The 21,732-nt window shown below is 52.2% G+C and overlaps 1 protein-coding gene across 1 annotated transcript in view; it reads left to right on the top strand.

The window, feature by feature from the left end:
* The window catches only part of COL22A1 (collagen type XXII alpha 1 chain), a 241,998-nt gene that overhangs the window by 48,316 nt on the left and 171,950 nt on the right, over window positions 1–21,732 (top strand). The window contains exons 4-9 of the mRNA XM_079145252.1: window positions 3,588–3,662; window positions 9,667–9,778; window positions 14,333–14,456; window positions 18,483–18,758; window positions 19,142–19,222; window positions 20,352–20,468. Of these exons, the coding sequence (XP_079001378.1) occupies window positions 3,588–3,662; window positions 9,667–9,778; window positions 14,333–14,456; window positions 18,483–18,758; window positions 19,142–19,222; window positions 20,352–20,468 (785 nt within the window). The remainder of the gene's footprint in view (window positions 1–3,587; window positions 3,663–9,666; window positions 9,779–14,332; window positions 14,457–18,482; window positions 18,759–19,141; window positions 19,223–20,351; window positions 20,469–21,732) is intronic.

Raw genomic sequence — 21,732 nt, 5'->3', positions numbered from 1 at the left:
AAATCTGCCTTGTTGGATGAGAGTTGGGATTAAGTCCCAGGACAGATGAGAAGTATACCGTGAGTCTTCAATAACTGCTTTCCCAGCTGGAAAAATTATGGCTGGGAGCCAGCGAGTGGAGGGCTGTAAGGACTGTGGACTGATCCATGGATGTGTCAACACAGAGCACAAGGACACCAGAGACCACGTTGTGCAGACCTCCGTCTCCTAATTATGCAAACACACACTCCATTGCCCCTTTCCCATTGTGCGTAAGCTAAGGGCAAGTTCAAGCGCATTTCTACAAGACTGAAATATATGCCTGGTGTTTCCCCTTAGCGTGGCAGCTCTGGTCGACCCTTCCTCCTGGTGCAGTGGAGCCCATGCTGTGTGGCTTCTCTCCAGAAGGCTGGGGTGTTTGTTCCAGCTACCTAAAGCTGAGGGAAGTGAATGTCAACAGGCCAACAATAAATGCACTCCAAGGGAGCAGGGTCTCTAAGCAGCATTCCTTCTCTATGTTCTCATGTTTTCAAAAGGGAAAAGCAACCAACCAGGAACAAATTACATACATTTTTATTCTTGAGAACTTAACCCCATCTTTAATTTTGGAACTGCTTCTTCTGTTGATGCCAAATGATTATCCTTTTCTGATACATATCTGCTGGGACAGTGAAGGGCGCCTGGCCTGCCCGTGGCTCCTTTACCAGGAAAATGTACCTCAATGTGCACCACCCCATCAGCTGTCCTCAGGCACCCAGGCAGGGAATCTGGCTTTCCAGTCGGTCTTACCCAGACTTACCAGTGCTGCTCATGAAGGGGAGGCTGCAAGTGGAGAAGCCGACGGCAGTGGCTTGGACAGGTCCCAGTTCTGTTTTTCATGCTTTCACCCAGGCTTGGGCTGCTGGATTGGGAGTTCCCCTGCTTCCTCATACCTCCTGGGCAGGCCCGGACATCATGTCCTCCACTGGAAGAGGATGAGGGAAAGTAAAGTTGTCAACCCCATCCAGCTCTCTCTCCCTCGTGGCAGGGTGATCTCTACCCCTTCCTCCCTCCAACCACAGCAAACGTGTGCAATTTCTTTCCTTGGCTGGAGCTTGGCCACGTATCCTTCCCCAGCTGCAGGACAGCCCGGAGAGCTGGGGGACTGGTTAGCAGGTTGGCTTATGCCAGCCAGCCGCAGCTTCTCTCCTTGAGCAGACAACTCTGCCCTTCTGAACTAGAGCAGCTTTTCTTCAGCCAGGAGCAGGCCGTGGTGTCAGGCTGCTGCACCTCTGTGGCAGAGGCCCTGGAGCCCACGGACCCTCACTGCTCACCAAGACAGCAATGACTGCCGTGCCCAGAGGCTGTTCAGCACCCCCTTCTCAGCAACGGGGTCATTGGCCGCTTGGGTTCAGCATGAATGGGCCTGCGTGGACTTCGTGCTGAGAAGATGGTGGAGACATGTGCAAACTAGGGGTCTGGAGATCCTACCCACTGGAACAGTGGCCTTGGCTCTGGGACCGCAGGCTGGATGCATGGGCACAAGGCCCAGCAGAACCTCTGAGATGGAGGGGCAGGGCCTCCAGCAAGGGGACAGAAGGTGCTACACAGCTTGCACACTTTCTTGCCTTCACGGATTTGGAGCCATTCACAGTAGTTGGCTCAAGAGTGACCGGAGGCAGAGACAGGGACTATCCTTTAACCATATCCTCGTCCCTAACATGAGGCCAGAGCTTGGATGCTATCTGGAATTGAGTACGTATTTCAGTTTGAATAGAAAATGTGGAAATGAATGAGTCATTATCCAAGGTGGGAGGTGACCTGGTCACTCAGAATTAGGAGGTGTTCGACAGGGGCTCAGCCTCCCTCCCTACCAAGCAGGCGAATCCTAATAGCCGGTATTGCTGGAGACCCTGGCAGAGCAGGTAGTTCAGGAGCCCCTTGACTAACAACCCACGAGTTGTAAATGCACCTTGAACCTCTCACGCATTGGAAGCTTGGTGAAGGTCCTGAAAGAGATTTGTGGTTGTTTGAAAGTTGATTTCTTAAAGCAGTTGGTCAAGTTCTGCCTTTTCCTGAGGAGACTCCATCTCTCCTGTGTCTGTGACCTTCCACTTGGACTTGCAGTCTGGATACTGGAGCCAGGTCCCCCTCCTATGGAATGTTTGCAGACAAGACTCAGTGGTACAGCCTACCCTGAGCCCCAGCCTCCAGGGATTTGCTCACCAGCTAGGATGGAACCTTCTAAGTCAACTCTTTTTAAACTGTAAACTTATAAATGACATGTAATCCCCAGTCTGCCTCTGGCAGGCTGCCAGAGTTAAAGCAATTAATAGTCACCCCACAGCTGCTTCTGCCCCGGGTGGAGCTGTCTAAATATTGCCCAGTGCCTGCATCCTCTTTCAGATTTAGTTCTAGACAGACAGTGTGGTGCTGTTTCCAAAATAACCCTTTCCATGGGGCTTGTCAGACCTGGTGGTGCCTTTTAGGATAAGCATTAAAAATAACTCCTCCCAAATCAGGAGAGATCTCATTTGTTCTGCACTGCTGTTGGGCTAAGGGAGACTTAGTGGCCCCCAAAGAAACAGTGACACCCCCAAATAGGAGAGGTGGTCACTGCACATATAAATGATGGTATGGTGGAACTGTTAAGTAATGTGTAATTAAAATCATAATGTGTGACAGCCAGATTGCTTCCTGGGCGGACTAGGTCTGCTTGAGGTCAGCCAGCTGCTTCAAGTGCTCAATCTGAGAGTGCCTCCCTCCCCTAGTGCCCAGAGCAGCTGTGCTGCAGGTGTGCATTTGAAGGTCTCTCCTGTCGAGATGCTCACACTGAGACAGACTCAGGGACCTATAGACGCCAGCAGGCTGGCAGGTCTCAGAGTCAACACTTGGACCCACCCCAGTGAAGCTCGAGCCAGCGATTGTCCTGAGGGAGGTAGAAATAGCAAAACAGCTCATGTTTTAAAAACTTTTTTTTCAAGTGAAGATTCATGAAGACTTTAAGATAAGACATTAATGTAGTATAATACCTCTTTTTATTTTATGACTTTTGTATGACTGAGAGATTTTCCTTCTGGCATTTGTCTTTTTCTGGAATTGTGCCTGAAGCTCCATCAGGTGACTTAAGGGACACCTTTCTGGTCCTGTCCCATCCGTTTCGCCCCGTTGTCTTGGAGTCCCTGTGCATGTCCTGGCCTTTGTAAATGAAGTTCCCTCATCTGTGTCTCCTTTGTTCCTTTGTCTTTCCAGTCCAGTCTTACCATTGTTCCTTAAAGAGGATCTCTTCCAAGACAGCTCCTCTGTCCTCTGGGCTGGGTGGCATCCCTGTGCCCTGAATCCCCAATGGCCATGTATCCATCACTTACTCCATCCAGCTGCTAATCCTGGCTTTTGTGTCTGGTTCCCCCAATGGGCGAGGCTGTGAGTTCGATGGAGATGGGGTGCTGCTTGTTAACATTTCCCTCTGATAGAGCAGTGCGCCACCAGGACACGAGTGGAGTGTGGAGCTGCCAGTTGCCTCTGTGTCTGCTCAGGCTTTGGGTGGGGTGGGGTCCATAGGGCGTCACACATCACAGTGTGGCAGGGCCATGCTTTCTCATTACCCTGCTTCCTCTCGTTTTTCTCAGATGTTCTCTGCCCTAGTGTCCGAGTGGAAGGAGATCGCTTCAAGCACACCAATGGAGGCACCAAGGAGATCACAGGTAAGCGAGAACCCATGACTCACACGCTTGCTTTGTGGTACCATTTGCTGTGCCTGACCCTCATCCATGCAGGGGTGGCCTCTCTGACCCTGTTCTCAGTCACAGTCCTTCCACCAAGGTCCTGATGGCTTGTTTGAACCACACATGTGGCAGTAATTTATTCAATGGTGGAGAACATTCATGATTTTCCATTTGACAGGCAGTGGATATCCTATAGGAGTCCCTAAATAATGTGTCAGATGGTGTGCATTTGTAAAGGAGCTGGTGGCTAAAGAAGCAAAGAATGAATCAATAAATACACCTAGGAGTGAGGAGGTGGCACCAGTGTTATAAAGATACCAATGACTCAATGGCAGAGGAGCAGACACATGACTGCAGACCTGCAGAAATTCTGCAGAGGCCTGTCCAAGTCTGTCTCCATATAGGACAGAAGAGAAGTTTGGGGTAGTGTGTGGAGAGGGCTGGTCTGTGGCCCTGACAGCCTGGTAATGCTGGCCACTGCTTTGTCTCCTGGTGGCTGGACATCCTGCTGAGCTCTTTAAAAGCATGAACTCAGGGCCCTTTTTCCTCCCCACACCTGGACCACCAACCCTGCTCCTCTCATCAAGTCTGACTCTGTTAGGGTCCTCTTCTCCCACTTCCATCCTCTTGGGGCCATTTCTGACCATGTGCTTGTGTGGTGCTATCCTGCCTCCCAGGGACCCTGCCATGTCACGTGCTCCTGTGGACTTCACCATGCCGCATCAGCATCCTTGAGCCCAAAGGATCTTTCTAGAATGCTAGAAGTCCGCTGTGCCTTTGCACACAGCAAGCAGAGGGTGACACTCCCTGGAGCTCCCTGAGCCGGTGACTTGGTGTAGGACCCTCCCGCTGCACCTTTCCTTGGGGGTCATCTGGTCCCAGCAGGGTCCAGGAGCACTGCCTGCCACGTAACTGGCTTCATGCTGTGCTCTCGGCTCCTTCCTCTCCTGCCTCCCACCCTGGGCTCCATTCAGCACCTCCAAATAAACCGCTAGCACTTCTGGTGGAACCCAGACCAGGACAAGTTACTCATCTTTCCTGTTGGGCATGGCAAGCAGAGGGTGCCCAGGAAGGCTGCCCCTGTGGTGTTGGCTCTGTCCAGTTCCTGAGGTACAGACGACGTGCACCTCTGGGCTCTGTCGGCTCAGCTTCCTTGAAGTGAGTGTATGACAGCTGAACCATGCTGCCCAGGGGCACAGTGCCAGGCAGCTTGACTTAGGTCATCCCCAGCCAAGCTCCGGGTCATCTCTTATCCATTTCCTCCAGGGTGGATGTGCCTGTTAGCTCTACCCTGGACACGTCCCCTCAAAGTCCCTCTTCAAAGCAAATTCTTACCTTGCTCCATTAATCCCAAACTCTTGTCCATGCCCAGAGGGGCACCAAAAGAGGGCACAGTCCTGTGGCTGTTGTTACACTACAGAGTGGATGGCAGAGTTAACAAAAGTCAGAGTTGCTCACCCCGTGCTGCCCCATGTAACCCAGCCCACCACGGTCTCTGGTCTGGAAAGCTGCAGCTTCCTCTCACCAGTGGAGTTGCCTCTCTGTGCTGCCCTGCTCCCTCGCCTTCAGCAAGAACTGGTCTCTGAACCTCAGATTTCTTGGCTCTTGGAATCTAGCCTCTGCTCCTTAGCAGAATCTGTGTCCTCTGTCCCAGCTTGCTCTTGGGCCTACTGGGGTGCTCTCATGGCTGGTGGCACTTCCTCTACTTAGTGCCCTTTCCCACCTCATGCCCACTGAACTCCGACTCATCCCTCAAAGCCCAACTCAATCACACTAGACCCCAGAGGAACATTAGTTGCTTCTTTAGCATTTCAGTCTATCCTGCAAACTTCAAACAGAAGGTGGCATCATTATTTACTTCCTGTCTACCTCCTCAGCAAGCATGTGAGCTGCCTGAGAGCAGGCCCTGTCTTTACCAGGGCATTCTACATTTTCTAAGAGCACAGAGCGCAGTAGACATTTAGAAGGAGCCCAATAAACACTTGATGAATGATGGAGTGGATGCATGGATGGAATGAGTGAATGGAAATAGGCTGAAGTAACCGTGAGGATATGGGTGGGCAAGGGGAGCTGGGTGGGTGGAGGGAGGAAGTGCAGAAGAGAGGGAGGGAAGGATGGAGGGAGGGAGCAGGAAAAGGGGAAGGTAAGTGACCCCATGGACCTGCCTGGGCCGCCTGGAAGTCAGAGGCCTTCCTACCATTCTGCAGACTGAAGAGCAGTATATATTTTCTCTACTTAAGAATTACTGATTCTTCCTGGGAAGAATCAAAAGTGTGCTCGTGTGGGTATGTGTGTATGTGTTTGCTCACACAGCATGTATGTCTGTTTGCACATATACATGTACGCTCCTGTGAATATGCAGATCTGCACAAATATTTTAATATCTGGACATGAGGAGGATCCTGCTGAAGAGTCTCTTTGGTGATTGAATAGCAATGGGAACTCCTGTTTCAAATCCTCCCTTTCCACCCACACCAGCAGAGCCTGAAATCTTGCCTCCCTCTGTGCAGGCTCCTTGGAAATGCTCCCCCGAGCCAGCTGGGCCTCCATTAGCCTAGAGCAGACTCCCTGCTCATGTAGCTCTGACTACAAGGAGAATCTGGCCTCTCTGCTGTCTATTATAGTGATTACCAGCCCTGAAAAGATTTCCAACTAGGTTGAAGCTGAAGAGGGAGTATGGGGAGATGGAGCCTCAGACTTGCCAACTTAAATATAACTGGGTAATTTGAGCAGCTTTTGTATTCTGGAAAAAATGCAGTTCCCAGAAGCCTCACCTGCAGGCATTTCCTTAAATGACTGGCTATTTTCAGGGCTTATCTGGGCTGGAATGATGAGGATGAAGACATGAGTTGACATGGAAATGGAGACAGGGATATTGGACGGTCCCATTGCCTGCCAGCCAGGGCATCGTGGGTCACTCAAATGCTGAAGTCTCGGTTTCCCCACTGGATAACAGTGGGTCTGAGCAGCATCTCTGAGGGTCCCTCTCAGCAGCAAATTCTTAGTCACTGAATGTGTGACACAGCTTTCTGGGAGTTAGTGCCTCAGTGCTTAAGAAGGCTGGGTGTGGTATAGGTACTACCGCTGGTCCCAGGTGTTCTGGACTAATTTCTCCATCCAGATAATCGAATCATGACCATCTTACTCAGATAGGGATTTAGGATAAAGAGAGAGAAACACCCACCAGCCACTGAGAGGCAAAGCATTGTTGTAGATCTTGAGCTACAGGCCCAGGTCAGCACACTTGTGAAATGAAGGAAATGCACCAGTGCAGGGAAAACTGGCGTGAAATCGCACAGCCCTGCCCTGGTGTGTCCACTAAAGCTCTGTCCAGTGCAATTTTTGCAGGATGAGGGGTGCACAGTAGGTGCCTGGCATGGAGGGGCCCTCAGAGCACCCTGGGACACTGCCAGTGGCCCACCTGACTCCTGGCTGTGTGAGGTGCCCTGGTAGCATTTGCATGGCCCTGCTGCCTTATCCCAGGGCACCTTACACGGTGTCACCTCATCCTCCCATCCAGCTCCTATTTGTTTCAGGCAATCCATCTTTTCTCTTGGTGCCTTTTGCTGCCACCTAGTTAATTGCTTGTTGGTCAAAGTTTTGTCATCTCCAGTCTTTCTTTTCATTCACTGAAGCCAATAAAACTAGACCCAGAAAGTACAGCGTAGTTTGCTTTCCTAAAATGTTTTTTTTTTTTTTTTTTTCCAATTCTCCCATGTGACTGCTGAGGGGGAATTCAGACGAAGGTGGCACCTTCTAGTGACAGCCAACGAAGCTGTGAAGAAGAGGAACAAGCCATTCTGGGGGGATTGGGTGCCAGTCCCTCCAGACCTGACAGCTTCCAGGGTCCCCTGTGGGCTGCAGCTGTGGAGGGCACCCTCACCCCTGTGTCACTGAGGATAAAGCTGCCAGGATGCTACCCTACTGCCCACCAGTGCTGGGCTGGCCTCGGGGCCCAGGAAGGGCAAGGTCCAAAACGTGTTCCCACCTAACAGGCTCTGTGCCCTTCACCCTCTGAAGGTCTTGGTGTGGCTCCACAGAACCTTGAACCACAGGACCCTGCAGGGTCTTCTCCACAGTCTCCCCAGGCCCAAGTAGCAACCCCTCCCACTGATTCTAGCTCTAAGATGCCTCTCGGGGGGCCAGTGCACATGGCAGGCCTGCGGGTTGTCTGAAGGCCCCTCCATTGGCACCCAGTCAGCCCCAAGCGCTGCTCCTTCTGGGCTGCTTGGGCGTCTGGAGCTGCAGGCCCTCAGCCTCTGCCTGTGGGTGGCGTATGGACTGAGGTGTCTGGGCAGCAAGTCCCCCCTCCACAGAGAGGCCTCCTGACAGCCCTCAGACCTGCCACGGGGGCTGGAGCCTGTGCTGGTCGAAGTGCAGAGGGAGCCGTGGGGCTGCCCTCAGTGAGCTTCCCCACAGCCCGGGGCTGCTGACCTCCCCGCAGCTCAGGGTCCATGGGGTCCGGGCAGGACTCGGCCCTGATGGGAGTGGCGACTGCTCTTTGCCACCTCTGCTCCTTGGAAGTCTGGTCTAGTATAACCAGGATGACAGCGATGGTGTTCTGGGGAAGTGGCAGATGACAGTGAGAAGGCGATCGATGTGAAAGCTTCGCTGCTGGCAGCTTACTGTGTCAGGCTCCTGTCGTCCAAGGTTCACAGTAATCCACCAGGCACATTCCAAAACAGCCCTCTGTTTAGATGGAGAAGCCAGGGCATAGGGATATCAGGCAACCTGCCTGAAGTCACACAGCAAGGGCATGGAGGTTACAGACATCCCAGACCTGTCTGAGTCTACAACCCAAACCTTCCATCAGCACAAACCCCTTCCCTCCCTGACCCTTTCCCCTCGGGACTCAGCACACAGCAGCTTCTCTAACTTCGGTTGTGAATGGATGGGCGATCTCTTTGGACAGAAGGTAGTGGTGGAAGGGGCTTTGGTCATTATAATGTGGACCCTGTGAGGCCATTTCCTGTTTTTCATGGCAGTATCTTAGAATGTTGGAGAGAATGAGGAACTTCTAAATCATGGGTGACGTGCTGCTGACATCAAGCGTTTTGTAGCCCTGGGGAGGACAGCAAGTCCATCCTGGTGCCTGTCTTCTCAGCCTCCCTCTAACCTGGAGAAGAGCTACCCCAGTCCCCGAGGCCCACAGTCTCCAGTGCTGCATCCTGCTATTGGCCTCCACTGTGGGTGGAGGCCCCTTTGAGGACCAGGTCTGCAAAATCCATCAGCCCTCCAGACAGGTCTGGACAGTTTTGTAAAAGCATCCCACTCCAGGGAAATGTGGCTTGGGATGTGTTGGTGGCGGATAATTTCTATTGATTCTGGCTCTGTGGATTTCCTACTGCCTGTTAAGCATGTTTGGGATCTCATGTCACAGCAGCCCTGTCTGGTGGACATCATGGCCCTCCGTCTACCAGGTCTGGAGGCTCCTACTGGTTAGGGGACTTGCCAGCCTCACACAGATACTGGGCAGGTTGAATCCCTCACACTCACCAAGCCCTGCCTGTCCCATCACTTTACGTTGACAAGTCTCAGGTCCTCTCTTAGGGGAAAACCAAACCAAACAAAAGCACCTTTCATTCATGCAAAATCCTGAAGACAGTCTTCTTCTCTATGATATATCTTTAAGTCAGGAAGCTTAAAGCCACCAAACTATAATCAAAACAGAAAAATGTAGCAGCAGGACGGAAAGCCCTTCAATTGCGGGTTTGCTGTGGAGCCAGCACGTGCTTTGGGCTTCTGGAGTGGCCCCGGCCCCGAGGCAGGAGTCAGCAGCCTGCCTCCCATTTGTCCTGTGCTCGCTTGTGATCCAGGACGTCCTAGATGCTCGCACTCCACGGGAGGGCCAGCGCCTGTGTCCCCTGCACTTTGTGCTGGAAGTGGAGCGAGAGCCACTGTCTCAGGTGGGCCCCGTTTTCCCTCTGGATTTCCACTTCTCGCTCCCTCTGCAGAATCACTCCCACATCTTCTCTTTGCACAGGTTTTGACCTGATGGATTTGTTCAGTGTGAAGGAAATCTTGGGGAGGAGAGAGAACGGAGCACAGAGTTCCTACGTTCGGATGGGATCCTTTCCTGTGGTGCAGAGGACTGAGTGAGTGGTCACTTCTCCTTCCACACCCAGCCTGGAAGCCTAGGGAAAACGTGGGAGAGGGGCTGGCCAGGCACATGGCACACTGGTGCTGAGTCGAGCTTTCTCCTGCTCAGCGGTGCCTGGGTGGTCCCACGAAGATGAAACCACCGACTTGAGAAACCAACCTGCATCCTTGACCTAGTGTCGTTGACCTTTACAGTTCTCTGGTTCTGATGCTCAGTTTAAGTAACACACATACAGGCAGTAGTACATAGCGCTTCGTACAGACCAGCCGCTGCAAAGCGTGTGGACACAGTCCTTCCCAGCATCACAGTGGAGACCAGCTTCATGTTGACTGGTCTTACCTCTGTGTTTTGTTTTCCATCAGAGGTGAATGTTCCTTCCTTGCACCGTCCCTGAGAGGATATGCTGGCCAGGGTCTGACACCCTCTGGGTTTCCAGTCAAGGGCTGAACATGATTCCAAACCAAAGGCTCCATTTATTCTCACTGCGGACAGATCATTTGAAAACAGAAATGATGCTGCATGCTGCCCCCCCCCTCCATCTTAAAACTCTCTAATTGCTTCTAAGCATTCTAAAACTAAGAGGCCAGAAAGGGAACAGCCCCTATGAGATCTGGCTACCCCACCTCCCTTGCCCACCCACCTGTCTGTCTCTGTTCTGCCAGCTGGACAGACACCTCCTGCCATGCCAGGACTTTGCTGGTGTCTTTTTTCCACCCAAGACTGCTGCTGTCCTCCTCCTTTAGAGTAGGGCTCCATCGTGGATTTTCCAGGACACTGTCCCTGAGCTCCTGGACCAAATGGGCTGTCCCTTTGCACACTCTGCTCACACCTGCATTCCTGCACCAAATGCACACACTTGCTGCCTGTCAATCAGCTGTGCAGTTGGCCTTCACAGACAGGCCACTCACACAGTCTGAAAGCCCAGAGGGAGCGCAGTGCCTGGGTCCCAGCATGGACCAGAGATGGACCAGCAGATCTGTGCTGAGTAAGGAGACAGGGGCTGCAGCCTTCCTGCCCACCCTGCCAGGTTCAGGCTGGCAAAGGTGTCCTGTGTGGGTCAGGGTTTGCACTTTACCTGTGAGTCCTTCGGCTCGGTGAATGTCCTCCACGTGCCAGGCATGTCCCCGCCTGTGTCACCCTGCTCCCAGTGCCTGTGATCCTGAGGGTGACCCCCCAGAGAGCTAAGGAGGTAAGTCTCTTCCTCTCCGAGCCCTCTGCCTCCCACTGACATGGAGCTGGTGAGCATAGTGGGCTGAAGGGACTCCAGGCTTTATTCTCATCCTGCACTTTGTGATGCAGTTCTCCAGCCACAGGCCTTATAAACAGAAGAAACCCTGTGCAGCTTCTCCCAGCAGAGTGCAGCTGAGAAGAAATGAGGCAAAGGAGAGGAAGTGGAAGTCGCACAAATCTGGAGCAAGGGCCTAATGGGTGCCCTCCTATTTCCTAATGACTCCTCATTCAACAGAAGTGGGTTTCTTTTGGTACTGGGGATTGAACCTAGGGGTAGTCTACCACTGAGCCACATCCCCAGCCCTTTTAACTTTTTATTTTGAGGCATGGTCTCACTAAGATGCTGAGTCTGGCCTCAAACTTGAGATCCTCCTGCCTTAGACTCCTGAGTCCTGGGATTACAGGCTTGTGTCACCACCACCCAGCCGAACATGAACTTTGCTATAGTTACTGCTCTCTGGAATGCTGGATGGTTTCTGGTTAATGGACTTGGGCTCATGTTCTGTTGAGAGTTGTCTTAATGACTTTCTGTCTGGCTCATAGTTTCAATGACAAAATTCCAGAAACAAAATCAAGCCCACAAAGCTTTGACATTTCAAGGAAAAAGAATTTCACATTAATGTCTAAAGCTTTGAAATTTATGTACACACATGTAATATGCAGGGTGATTCTGTGTCATCCTGAAAAGAGATGACACTTTCAACATGTACATTTTTTAATCTCTTGTTGGACATGCAAAGGGCATTTTACCTATCTTATCTGATTTATTTCTCACCACAATAAAATGAGGTAAACTAGGACGGTGTTATTCTTATTTATCTGTTCAACATTTGTGACTCTAAATAGGGTAGTAACCAGTTCAAAGCCTCACAGTTGTGGGAAGTGGAAGTGGGTCTCACACACGGGGCCTCTGGCAGACCCTGGCCCTTGGCACTGCTGCCCCTTAATCTGTTACGAATGGAAAGGATTAGATCATGACATTGTCCCTCCTGAACAGTCTCTGTCGGGGGCTCCCCCTTGACTGTACTCACTTTTCCTGGGTATATGCACGTGTGTGTGTCTGTGGATGTACTTAAAGGAAGAAAGTGTGTTCAGAAAGAAAACAACAGGACAGCTGAACTTGCTGAGGAAATGAGGAGGAAAAGAAGAATGAAGTGAATCGTGTGTCTGTGCTGCCAAACCTGTGGGTGACCACGCTGGGAACACCTGTCCTCTTCCCCCACGGGCAGTGAGCAGGCTGTTCCCGAGTCCTGGGGGAAGCCCGGTGCTGTGGGTGACAGGCTGCTCTTCTCCGGGTGTGATCCTGGGCCAATCGCAGTGCAAGGACTGACATTGAGTAGCTGGACCTCCGACCCGCATGGACATGTGCACAAAGGATCAGAGAGGATCAGCCTTTGCCCACAGGTTCTATAGCTAAATGAAGGGTCCCTGAGGACCTGCAAATCTAAGAACCAGGAACCCAGATGCCTCCCACTTCCCTTCCTGGCTGTCTGGCCGGATGTTTCTACCTCCTCCAATGGTGACGTCAAAGACAGGCATGTTCCCAGAGGCAGCCCTCAACCCTAGGCAGGATTTGGCTCCACCATGGCCACATTCTGCTGAATGAAGGTGCAGTCAGCTAACATTCAAGAGAAGAGCCATGGAGACCAGGCCCCTAGGTGTGGACTCTGCCATGTTGCATCAAGTTGACCTGGCAGAGCTGGGTGCGCTCACCTGTAGCATGAACCTCGAATGCCTTCTGCCTGAGTTCTTTACAGGAGAGATGCGATATGCATCGTGGCTCAGTGGAGGGCCTGCATTAAACCCTCAGCGAATATTTATTTTTCAGTTAAATCTTAGAATCTCACATCAAAGAGATCATCTGTGAGTAATTTATTGAATCTAATAAACACTACAGAAAAGCAAGCTAAACCTCATTTTGAGAGATCTGTGGTCTCCACCTGGGGAGGTTTCCCCCTGCAATATTTGGCAGGAGCTGGAGGCATGTGTGTGTGTGTGTGTGTGTGTGAGTCACAGCTTGGGCTGGAGAAATGCTCTGGTCATCTAATGGGAGGGGTGGTGGTGTTCCTAGTTGCCAGGGCTACTGGGACGCTTCCTCTGGGGAAATTAACCAGGACCTGCATTCGAGACAGGGAAAGCTTTTCTCTATGGAACCAGAATATTGACAGTGTTCAAAGTTCTTCCTTCCTTTAGCACTTACGGCATGCCTGCTGTGCTGTGGGCTCCATGGTAGGTGCCAAGAGACAGGGATTTGTCAGTATTTCCTCACTGGGGCCTAATGAGGAAAATGTGGGGGGTAGAGGGCAGAGGTCAGGTGGCCATGAGTGAGCAAATGGGGAGGAAGTGAGTGTGGATAACTGTTCCTCTTGGTGAGGAGGGAGAGTGCCAGCTTCCAGCGGGATGTGGGGTCCTTGGAGTCTCTGCTGTACCAGAGGGTTGGAGGTGAAGAGCTGACCTGGGAGGCCAGAGTAAGCTCAGGAGCTTCGGTGTGTGGGATGGATGGAGATGAAGGATAGCGGGCTGCGGGTGCCTGGGAGCACAGAGGGACGGGAGCTTGGATCTTGCTGAATGACTTGGTGCTCCAAAGAGGGAATTAACAATTTTTATTGCTGAATTTGGAAGAGGAAGGGCAGTTGGGGACTGGCTGGGATAGAGCAAGGAATTGTGGATGTCCCCCTGGATGATGAAGTAGCCCCACAGGTAGGGCTGAACCCAGGCCTGAGGGAGAGCAGATTGTCCTGTGCCACAGTCTAGCCCAGCTGCTGTGACAAAGTGCATATCCTATGTGGCTCCTCAACAGTAAAAATGAGTTTCTCCCAGGTCTGGAGGCTGGGAAGTATAGTACTGGGTCCTCACACTTGGTGGTCTTCTCACTGTAACCCCATGCTGTGCAAGGAGCGAAAAGCTCTGTGGGACCTTTCATAAGGGCACCAGTCCCCCTGTGAGGGCTCCACCTTCAGGATCCACTCACCTCTCCAGAGTCACACCCTGGGGGTTGGTGTTTTCAACGTGTGAATTTGGGTGGGGGGGCACAGACATTGTGACCACAGTGTCCTGGTACATTCCTTGTTGATTGTCAATCACAGTAACTGGAGCAACGGAGGCAGATGTGTGCTGCAGGTGCTGAGGGCAGGGGCGGGAAGGCAGTGCAGGGCCAACGCAGGATCTGCCGAAGTTTTCACGGAGGCCTGACCATATGTAGACCGGGAAGGTGGGCTGTGGGAACACTCAGGAGGACGTTGTGGCTGACAGGAGTGCGGGTGTCCATTGCCAGCCCTGGCTCTCGTTGCTAAGCCTGGCGTTGTCTGTTTTTCCTCAGGGATGTGTTTCCCCAAGGTCTTCCTGATGAGTATGCCTTTGTCACAACCTTCCGGTTCAGGAAAACATCTCGGAAAGAAGACTGGTATATCTGGCAGGTCATCGACCAGTATGGCATCCCGCAGGTATGGGTGGCACTGCTGTGTCTCAGGGGTCCCAGCAATCACTGTTTTATTCTCCCAGGGGAGGGCATCTGCCACCGTGTTTTCTCCAGGAGCTTAGTCCTGGGCCTGGAGAGGTCTAGAGCCTCTGAGAGCCTCCAGGGAACAGTCACACAACCTGCTGACAGGTCCTGCTTTTCCCGGGGATCTTCTAGGGAATTCCGGGCAGCAGAAAGAAAGCCTAGTTCCTGTCCTCAGGGACCATGCCTAGGCAGAGAGGTGGCCAATAGCTCTACTGGTCAATGGTAGCTTCCATGTTGGTAACATGAGTGACAGTTTTGTGACATAGCAGAAGACTCCGGACTAGGATCAGATAGACCCAAGTGGAATCTGTGTCCACTTTTTTTTCAATGTGGACCTTGGGACCAAACTTATTCTGAATCTTCCTTCTCAGCTGGAAAATGGAAAATAGAGAATATCTGCGATGAATGGTTGGTAAAGAGTCAGATAAAATGATATATGCAAACATTATCCAGAATAGTTCTCACACATAGTAAAACATCAGGAGCAGGTCTCATCTTATGAATGGAGTAGGGAGTAGGTTTTCTTTGATTTTCTTAGGGTTTCTCGTGAACAAAGCTCTGAGCTTTGTCTTCACTCACCTCTGGTGTCTACAGGGTAGAACAGTCCTTCAGTGGCACGTAGCTCAGTGAGGAAAGTCAAATCTCAAAGCCAAAACCATCACAGTCCATTGTTTTGAGGTGAAAGCAGTTCTACTTTCCCTTCTCTGCCGAATCCAAATCTTCTCATTGTCAGAGGTCGAAGATGGGCCATGTCTCTGTCCTCTCCTGGAAAAGGAGCTGTGCAGATGCTCCTCCTCTTCAGCTGCGGGAGCCTATCTCAATTTTGTGTGGGACTAAAGTAAAACAAAACATGCTCAAGTGATCAGACCCCAGCAATTGCAGTTGTGGACTGATATACAATCGCCATCAACTCAACTCCTCCAAAAGAGCCAGTCCCTTCCTGCAACTGGAGCCAGACCTGGCATCACCTACTCTGTGTACCAACATGTGCATGCTCACAGTGTGGTCCAGGGATGGTTCTTGGTGATCTCAACTCAGTTGGGATCATCACAGCCATGAGCAGGTTCTACTGCCATTGTTGCACAGGGAAGACAGAGCCACCGGGTCTAAGGACTTTGCCCAACTGTTCACAGGAGTTGGGATGGGAAACCTCTTGCTTTGAACCATGTGCTCAGCTGGCCCTGCTGTAAGCCTGAGTGACCCCTGCAGCATCCCTGGTCAATGGAGACATGCACATTTTAGGTAGTAACTGCCCAATGGTTTCCTCAGTGTGGGAAGGTGAAGGAGGGCTTAGAGACTCTTCTGTGGAGGCCATTTTTTGAAGACCAGGCAGCTCATTGTATCCCACCCGCCTCCGTCTCCTGTTATGTGAATTTGCTTCTCCAGTTTCTCAGGTCTGGCAGGCGGGCCTGGGTGCCTGCCATGACATTCTTGTGGGTGAGCCCGCACCACCCCCTGTCTGGGTTCTCTTCTTTCATGGCATTTGCAGAGCCGTGTGTTCCCTGCCCGCCATGTCTGCATCCTTTCCTCCTTCTGCTGGAGATAGCAGGAGTTGTTACCACAGAGCCATGGAGAGGTTGAATTTACCTTGCAAGGCTTGTGGCTCATGTTTGAAGAGACACCTGGCAGTTCACTTTCTCTGGGGAAGCCTTGGTTGAGTGTCCCTTGCTGGAGTTACCTACATGGTCACCTCTGTGCCTTTGGGAATTGCTGGCCAGATACAGGGAAAGCGGCCTGCAAGAAGGTGAGCTGTGGCATGGGGTTAATGCATACCAAATCTTTACAGATCTGAAGATAGAGTCAGGGTCTCCTGGATCTTGTTAGGCGTTTACAAACAGCCTTCAAAGCTGGCAGTTTTGCTCTTTTTCATGTGGGGCATTCACTAATTCCAGATGTGATAAAGGGAAAGGAAGGAGTCCCATGTGACTGGAGTAGAGCGTCAGAGCTGTTGGAGATGAGAGGTGAGAGGAGGATGGAGGGACTGTAGAGGTGAGAGGAGGCATGGAGGGATTTTGTGTTGGAGAGTGGACTCTGGACAGGTGCAGGTTTGGAGGCAGACATGCTGGTGAGGAGGCTGTGGTAGTAGTCCAGGCAGGTGATGCTCACTCAGACCAGGTAGGAACTGTGAAATCTGGAGAAATAACCAAATTCTAAATGTGTTTTCAAGGTGGAACCAGTAGGATTGTCTGATGGATCTGAGAGATGAAGTGCTTTTCCTGAAGCCACCCAGCAAGTGCTGGTAAACACAAGACTTACCTGGGCCTGTTGGTTGCCCTTTGCTCTGTACACTGATAGAGATTGAAACAGACATGAACAAGAGAGGAGAGAAAGGGCAAGGAAAGCAGACAGTAAACGAGTGGACATGAGGTGGAGAAGAAAAACTCACATGCTGAAATCTCATAGCATGCTCTGCAGACACGTAAGCAAGTCAGGGTGCCTGGGGACCTTCGGGCCACTTGCTTTGTGTCCATCAGGGAAGGTTTTGGTATGGTAGTGTCTCGGGACCCACTTGCTCAGGTTATCTTAACAGATGTGGAACGGTGCTAGCAGGTCAATACAGTATTGATTGTTTACATGCATATTTATCCATTCCATCCTCACAGCAGGTAGAGGACATAGGTACTACCATTGTTCCCATTTTATAGATGAGAAAGCAGTACAAAGAGATTAAATAACAGCTAAGGCCACACAGCTCTAAAGTGGCTTACTGGTTTGGGTTAGTGAGGCAACCCAGGGACCCACATTCCTGATGCGTGTGTGGATGGAGTGGGAAGGGCTAAGGAAGAGAATGTAGCAAAGTGTGTACATTAAGGGGTTCAGAGGTATGCCAGGCCAGCTGCCACCTGGGCCTAGGTGGGGACCTGGGGAGGATGCATGTCTGCCATGGCTCAGGGAGGAAACTGGCCACTCTGGAGTGTAGGGAAGCCAGGAGGTAGGAACGGTGAACAGCCACCCACTTCTCTTGTTGCTCTTTGAACTCTGCTCCACTGGGCTTCCCAGGGCTACACTCAGCTGGAGGCCAAGGGCCCAGGAGCCAAAGAGGAGGAGCCCTGAGGGTGGGCCTCTGGGAAGCAGGAGTACGAGGGCAGATGAAGACAGACCCCACGGAGGAGGAGTGGGACTTGCCCTTCCACTCATCCCCCGGATGGATGGATGGATGCTTATCGCACATCCCCTGTGTTCACGCCCCAGTAAAGTCTCCCTCTTGTCCATTGTTGTATGCCTGGCAGGGCGTGGGACTTGCCTGTCACACAGGATATTCAGCGAATACTGTAAAGAGGATGAAGAAATGAGTGTGCGACTGGGAACATGTTCAGCCATTCACTCTTACAAAGCAAACACAAGTAGAGCTTTCTTCCAGACTGGCCCTCTGCCAGAGGCACTGTGCACAGCTCAGGCTCTCCAGTGACCCAGATGACGAGGCCTCTGCCACCAAGGGGCTTACTCCACTGGAGCTCCTACCATATCCTCAAGATGAGAGACAGTGCCAATTAAGATGGGCCCACACTCTGGTACCCAACACCCCACAGAACCCGTTTGTTTAGCCCACCCAGGATCTAAGAGGCCCTGAAGCTAGCTTGGATTTCTGGGTGGTCTCACGACTTTACTTCCTCTGCACCAGTTGTCTTGCCTCTCACAAAGCCTCTTACCTGCACAAACCCTCCAGGCGGTGAGTTTAGGACCCCTGGGCGGACTTATGAGCGGCTATTCCACCTGACCCAGGGCTCAGAGCAGCATGCAGGGCAGCTCCTGATGCCCTCACACTGAGGAGAAAGCTGGGGCTCAGGGAGGTGACGTGGCTGGCCTGAGGCCAGACAGCAGTTGAGCAGGTAGGAGTCCCAGGAGGCTCTGACTCGGCTTCAGGAGACCTGACTCTGCCATCCCCTGCACTTCTGTTCCACACTTGGTCCCGTGAAGCTAGAGACACATAGTAGGTACTGAAGGAGTCTCTGGTGACTCTTCCCAGGTCTCCATCCGTCTGCATGGTGACAACAAGGCTGTGGAGTACAGCGCTGTGGGCGCCATGACAGACGCCGTCAGGGTGGTCTTCCGAGGTCCCCGTGTCAGCCACCTCTTTGACCGGGACTGGCACAAGGTGGCCCTGAGCATCCAGGCCCAGAATGTCTCCCTCTACATCGACTGTGCACTGGTGCAGACACTGCCCATCCAGGAGAGAGAGAACATCGACATCCAGGGCAAGACTGTGATTGGCAAGCGCCTGTATGACAGCGTGCCCATTGACGTGAGTCCAGGGCCCATGAGGGGCTCACTTAGCCCACAGTGGGGAGCCGACCGGAGAGGCTGAAGCAGCAATGCGCAGAACCCTCAGAGCCTGGTGCAGCTGCATCATGGGCTTTATCACCTGGTGCCACAGTGACACGGGAGAGGAGGGTATGCCCACATGCGCAGCAGAGGCCACGGTCCTCGCAGAGTAGAAGGAAAGCCCTGAGCCTCTTTAGAGGGGAGGTGCTTCGGCTCCTTTGAAGTCCTGCAGTGGAGCTCAGGATGGGAGGGCCCGGAGGGTGAAGTGGGGCCCGATACTGGGCAGGGCCTGTTAGGCACCGTGAAGGTCTCTGCGTTCCAAGGTCCCTGAAACTCATTGACTCTTCCCCCGTTCCTTTCCAGTTTGACCTTCAAGGGATCGTGATTTACTGTGACTCAAGACATGCAGAGCTGGAGACTTGCTGCGACATCCCCTCAGGGCCGGTGGGCAGACTCTTGGACAGGGGCTGCAGAGGGAGGGGTCCAGGGCTTAGGAATGGGATGCCAGGGTCAGGGGTGTTGGCCTTCAGGATGGGGCCTGGGCAGCTCATGTTTGGGTAGCGATTCCTGTCCCCACCGTGCTGGGCTCAGGGAGCCACGTCAAACAGGTTCTCCCTGGGGCCACTGCAATGTGGGCATCAGTGGGATGATCCCAAAGCCGCTGATCAAGTGGTGAAGCCCAGCTTTAGGATGCATGGGAGGCAGAGGCTAGAGGGGGTCCCTAAAGAATGACCAGTCCTCCATGCCACCAGCCCTCAGAGGATGGGGAGACTGCAGCACCCTGGAAGGCAGTAAGACAGGGAGGTCAGGACACGGTTGGTCCTGGAGACCAGAGTTGGCCCCTTCAGCCTCCATGCAGGCTCTGCTCCCTGCTCTTAACTCACCACCTGCTCCTTTCAGGCTCTCCCTCTATCTCAACCAAATCCTAGTTCCAAGGCTTCCTCAAAAGATGGGATCATAGTGGAGCCCACTTTCCAGGGCCAAAGGATAAAATCCACACATAATGCATAATACTTGACTGACCCAGGCCCCAGGATACAGTAAGTGCATAATCACTGTTCCTGTTTCCACACTCTTGTGGTGTACAAGAGTGTATCCAGTAGGTGCTGGGGATCCATGTCCAATGGGCTTGGTTGTGGAGAGAGGGTGAGGGAAGAAAGGAAGAGGAGGAAGGATAGCGTGCACAAGGATGGAAGGAAGAGGAGCTAGTGGGGAGGCTCAGACGCCACCTCCTGGGTGCAAGACCCTGAGGAGACATTTCCCACATTGGCTGATTCAGTCCTCTGGTGATGAAGAAAACTGAGGCTTAATGGGTTAAGTGGTTCCTACAGATTTCTGAGCTGGCCACAGAAGTGTCTGAGTCTGGACTGATCAGACCTGTCTGGCCCCAGGAGTCAGGAACCTGATGTTGGACATGACCTGCCTGCCCACCCCATGTACTCAGGCATCCTCAAGGTCTTCTGGTCCCCTTTGCTTCCCTAGTTCCCTTAGAAGCTCCAGAGACCTTACCCCTCACCAGAGAGCAGTTGTTGGGTGAGCAGGCAGATTATGACCCACTGGCTTTTCCTTCCAGTGCCAGGTGACCGTGGTGACAGAGCCTCCGCCCCAACCTCTTCAGTCACCCACGCCTGGCAATGAACAGATTGGGTTCTTGAAGACCATCAACTGCTCCTGCCCACCTGGAGAAAAGGTACCTTCCATTTGTAGTCTACCCTTGGTTCCTAGCCTGTAGCTCCAGAGATGAGTGGGGGCAGGGCTGGTCATCAGAACCTCTGGGTCAGTGAGGTGGGAGTTTCCCATCATGCATCTGGTCTGCTGGGTCAGGTTAGCCCCAGGATCACACTGGCTTTCAGCTGGAACAATATTCTTATTTGTTGGACCTCCTGTTTCTTAATTTTGGAACTCACTGGAAGGGGAGACGCAGACCCAGCTCTAATTAATGTTTTCCTAAGGTTATTAATGCTGTCCTGAGATTCTCTGGCTCTGACTTGTGTCCTCTCCACTCATGCACAGCTGAGTCAAATGAGACACATTTGTGAATAAGACTCAGAACAGGATGACGTGGTTCGGACATGGGCTACAGGAACACAACCTCAGGCCTTTCCTTTCAACAGTTCCTTTAATTAGCCTCATCTTTAATCTGAATGTGCGTATGCTACTGAAGTTCTATGTATTTGTTTCTAATTATGAGAAGCAGTGCATTTCTAGGAACATGACTTCCACCATCCACAGGGCTATATTGCTTGTTTCCTTTGTGCATGAGGCTCTTATTTGTCCACTTTTCAGTAGACTAGTGGCCCTTGGTAAGAAAAAAAAAAAAAGAAAAAAAAAAAAGGGAAATGCTCCTCACTGTTTGAGCAGAGGGAATGTAAACATATCCACAAGGATGATCCACAGAACTGTGCAGGGAATGTCTCTGGAGTCTGCTGGACCATCACCCAGGGCCTTTGACCTCAGCATGCAGCTGTGTCCAGCTCTACCTGCACCTGCCAGTGAGGGGCCAGCATATAGGAGGGACTCAGTGGCTCTGTTTGGGGCTGGGAGTACAAAGACCAGAGACTGAAATGCTGGTTGTATGTCGCTGGAGCAGGCACACTCTGGATGTGTTTAAACAGTCCTCTCTTGGCAAGGTGTCCCAGCACTCTCCCTTTCCTTCTCTCCTCCCCTCTGTTAGTTTTCATATGCTCCCTCTTTGTTTTTGCTGTACCCAGAGAGCCAGACCCTGGGGAACCAGGGGCCCTTAGGAGCTCTGATTAAATGGGGTTATCCAACCCTGGCCCAACTTGCCGAAGGCCCAACCAAAAGCCAGCCCAGTTGTGCCTCAAGCTGGGGCCTTTTCAGTGTCGTAGATGAAGTTAACCTGGTGCCCAGGTTAGGGTGGAGCAGACAGAGGAAGGAGCAGGGTGTGTACACACAGCAAAGGGGGCTGGCTCCCCCTGAAATCAGGCAGCCAG

Source organism: Sciurus vulgaris, assembly GCF_902686455.1.
Source record: "Sciurus vulgaris genome assembly, chromosome: 1".
Taxonomy (NCBI): Eukaryota; Metazoa; Chordata; class Mammalia; order Rodentia; family Sciuridae; genus Sciurus; species Sciurus vulgaris.
Note: the sequence above shows the minus strand (reverse complement) of the source record. Positions and strands in the feature narration are given on the sequence as shown.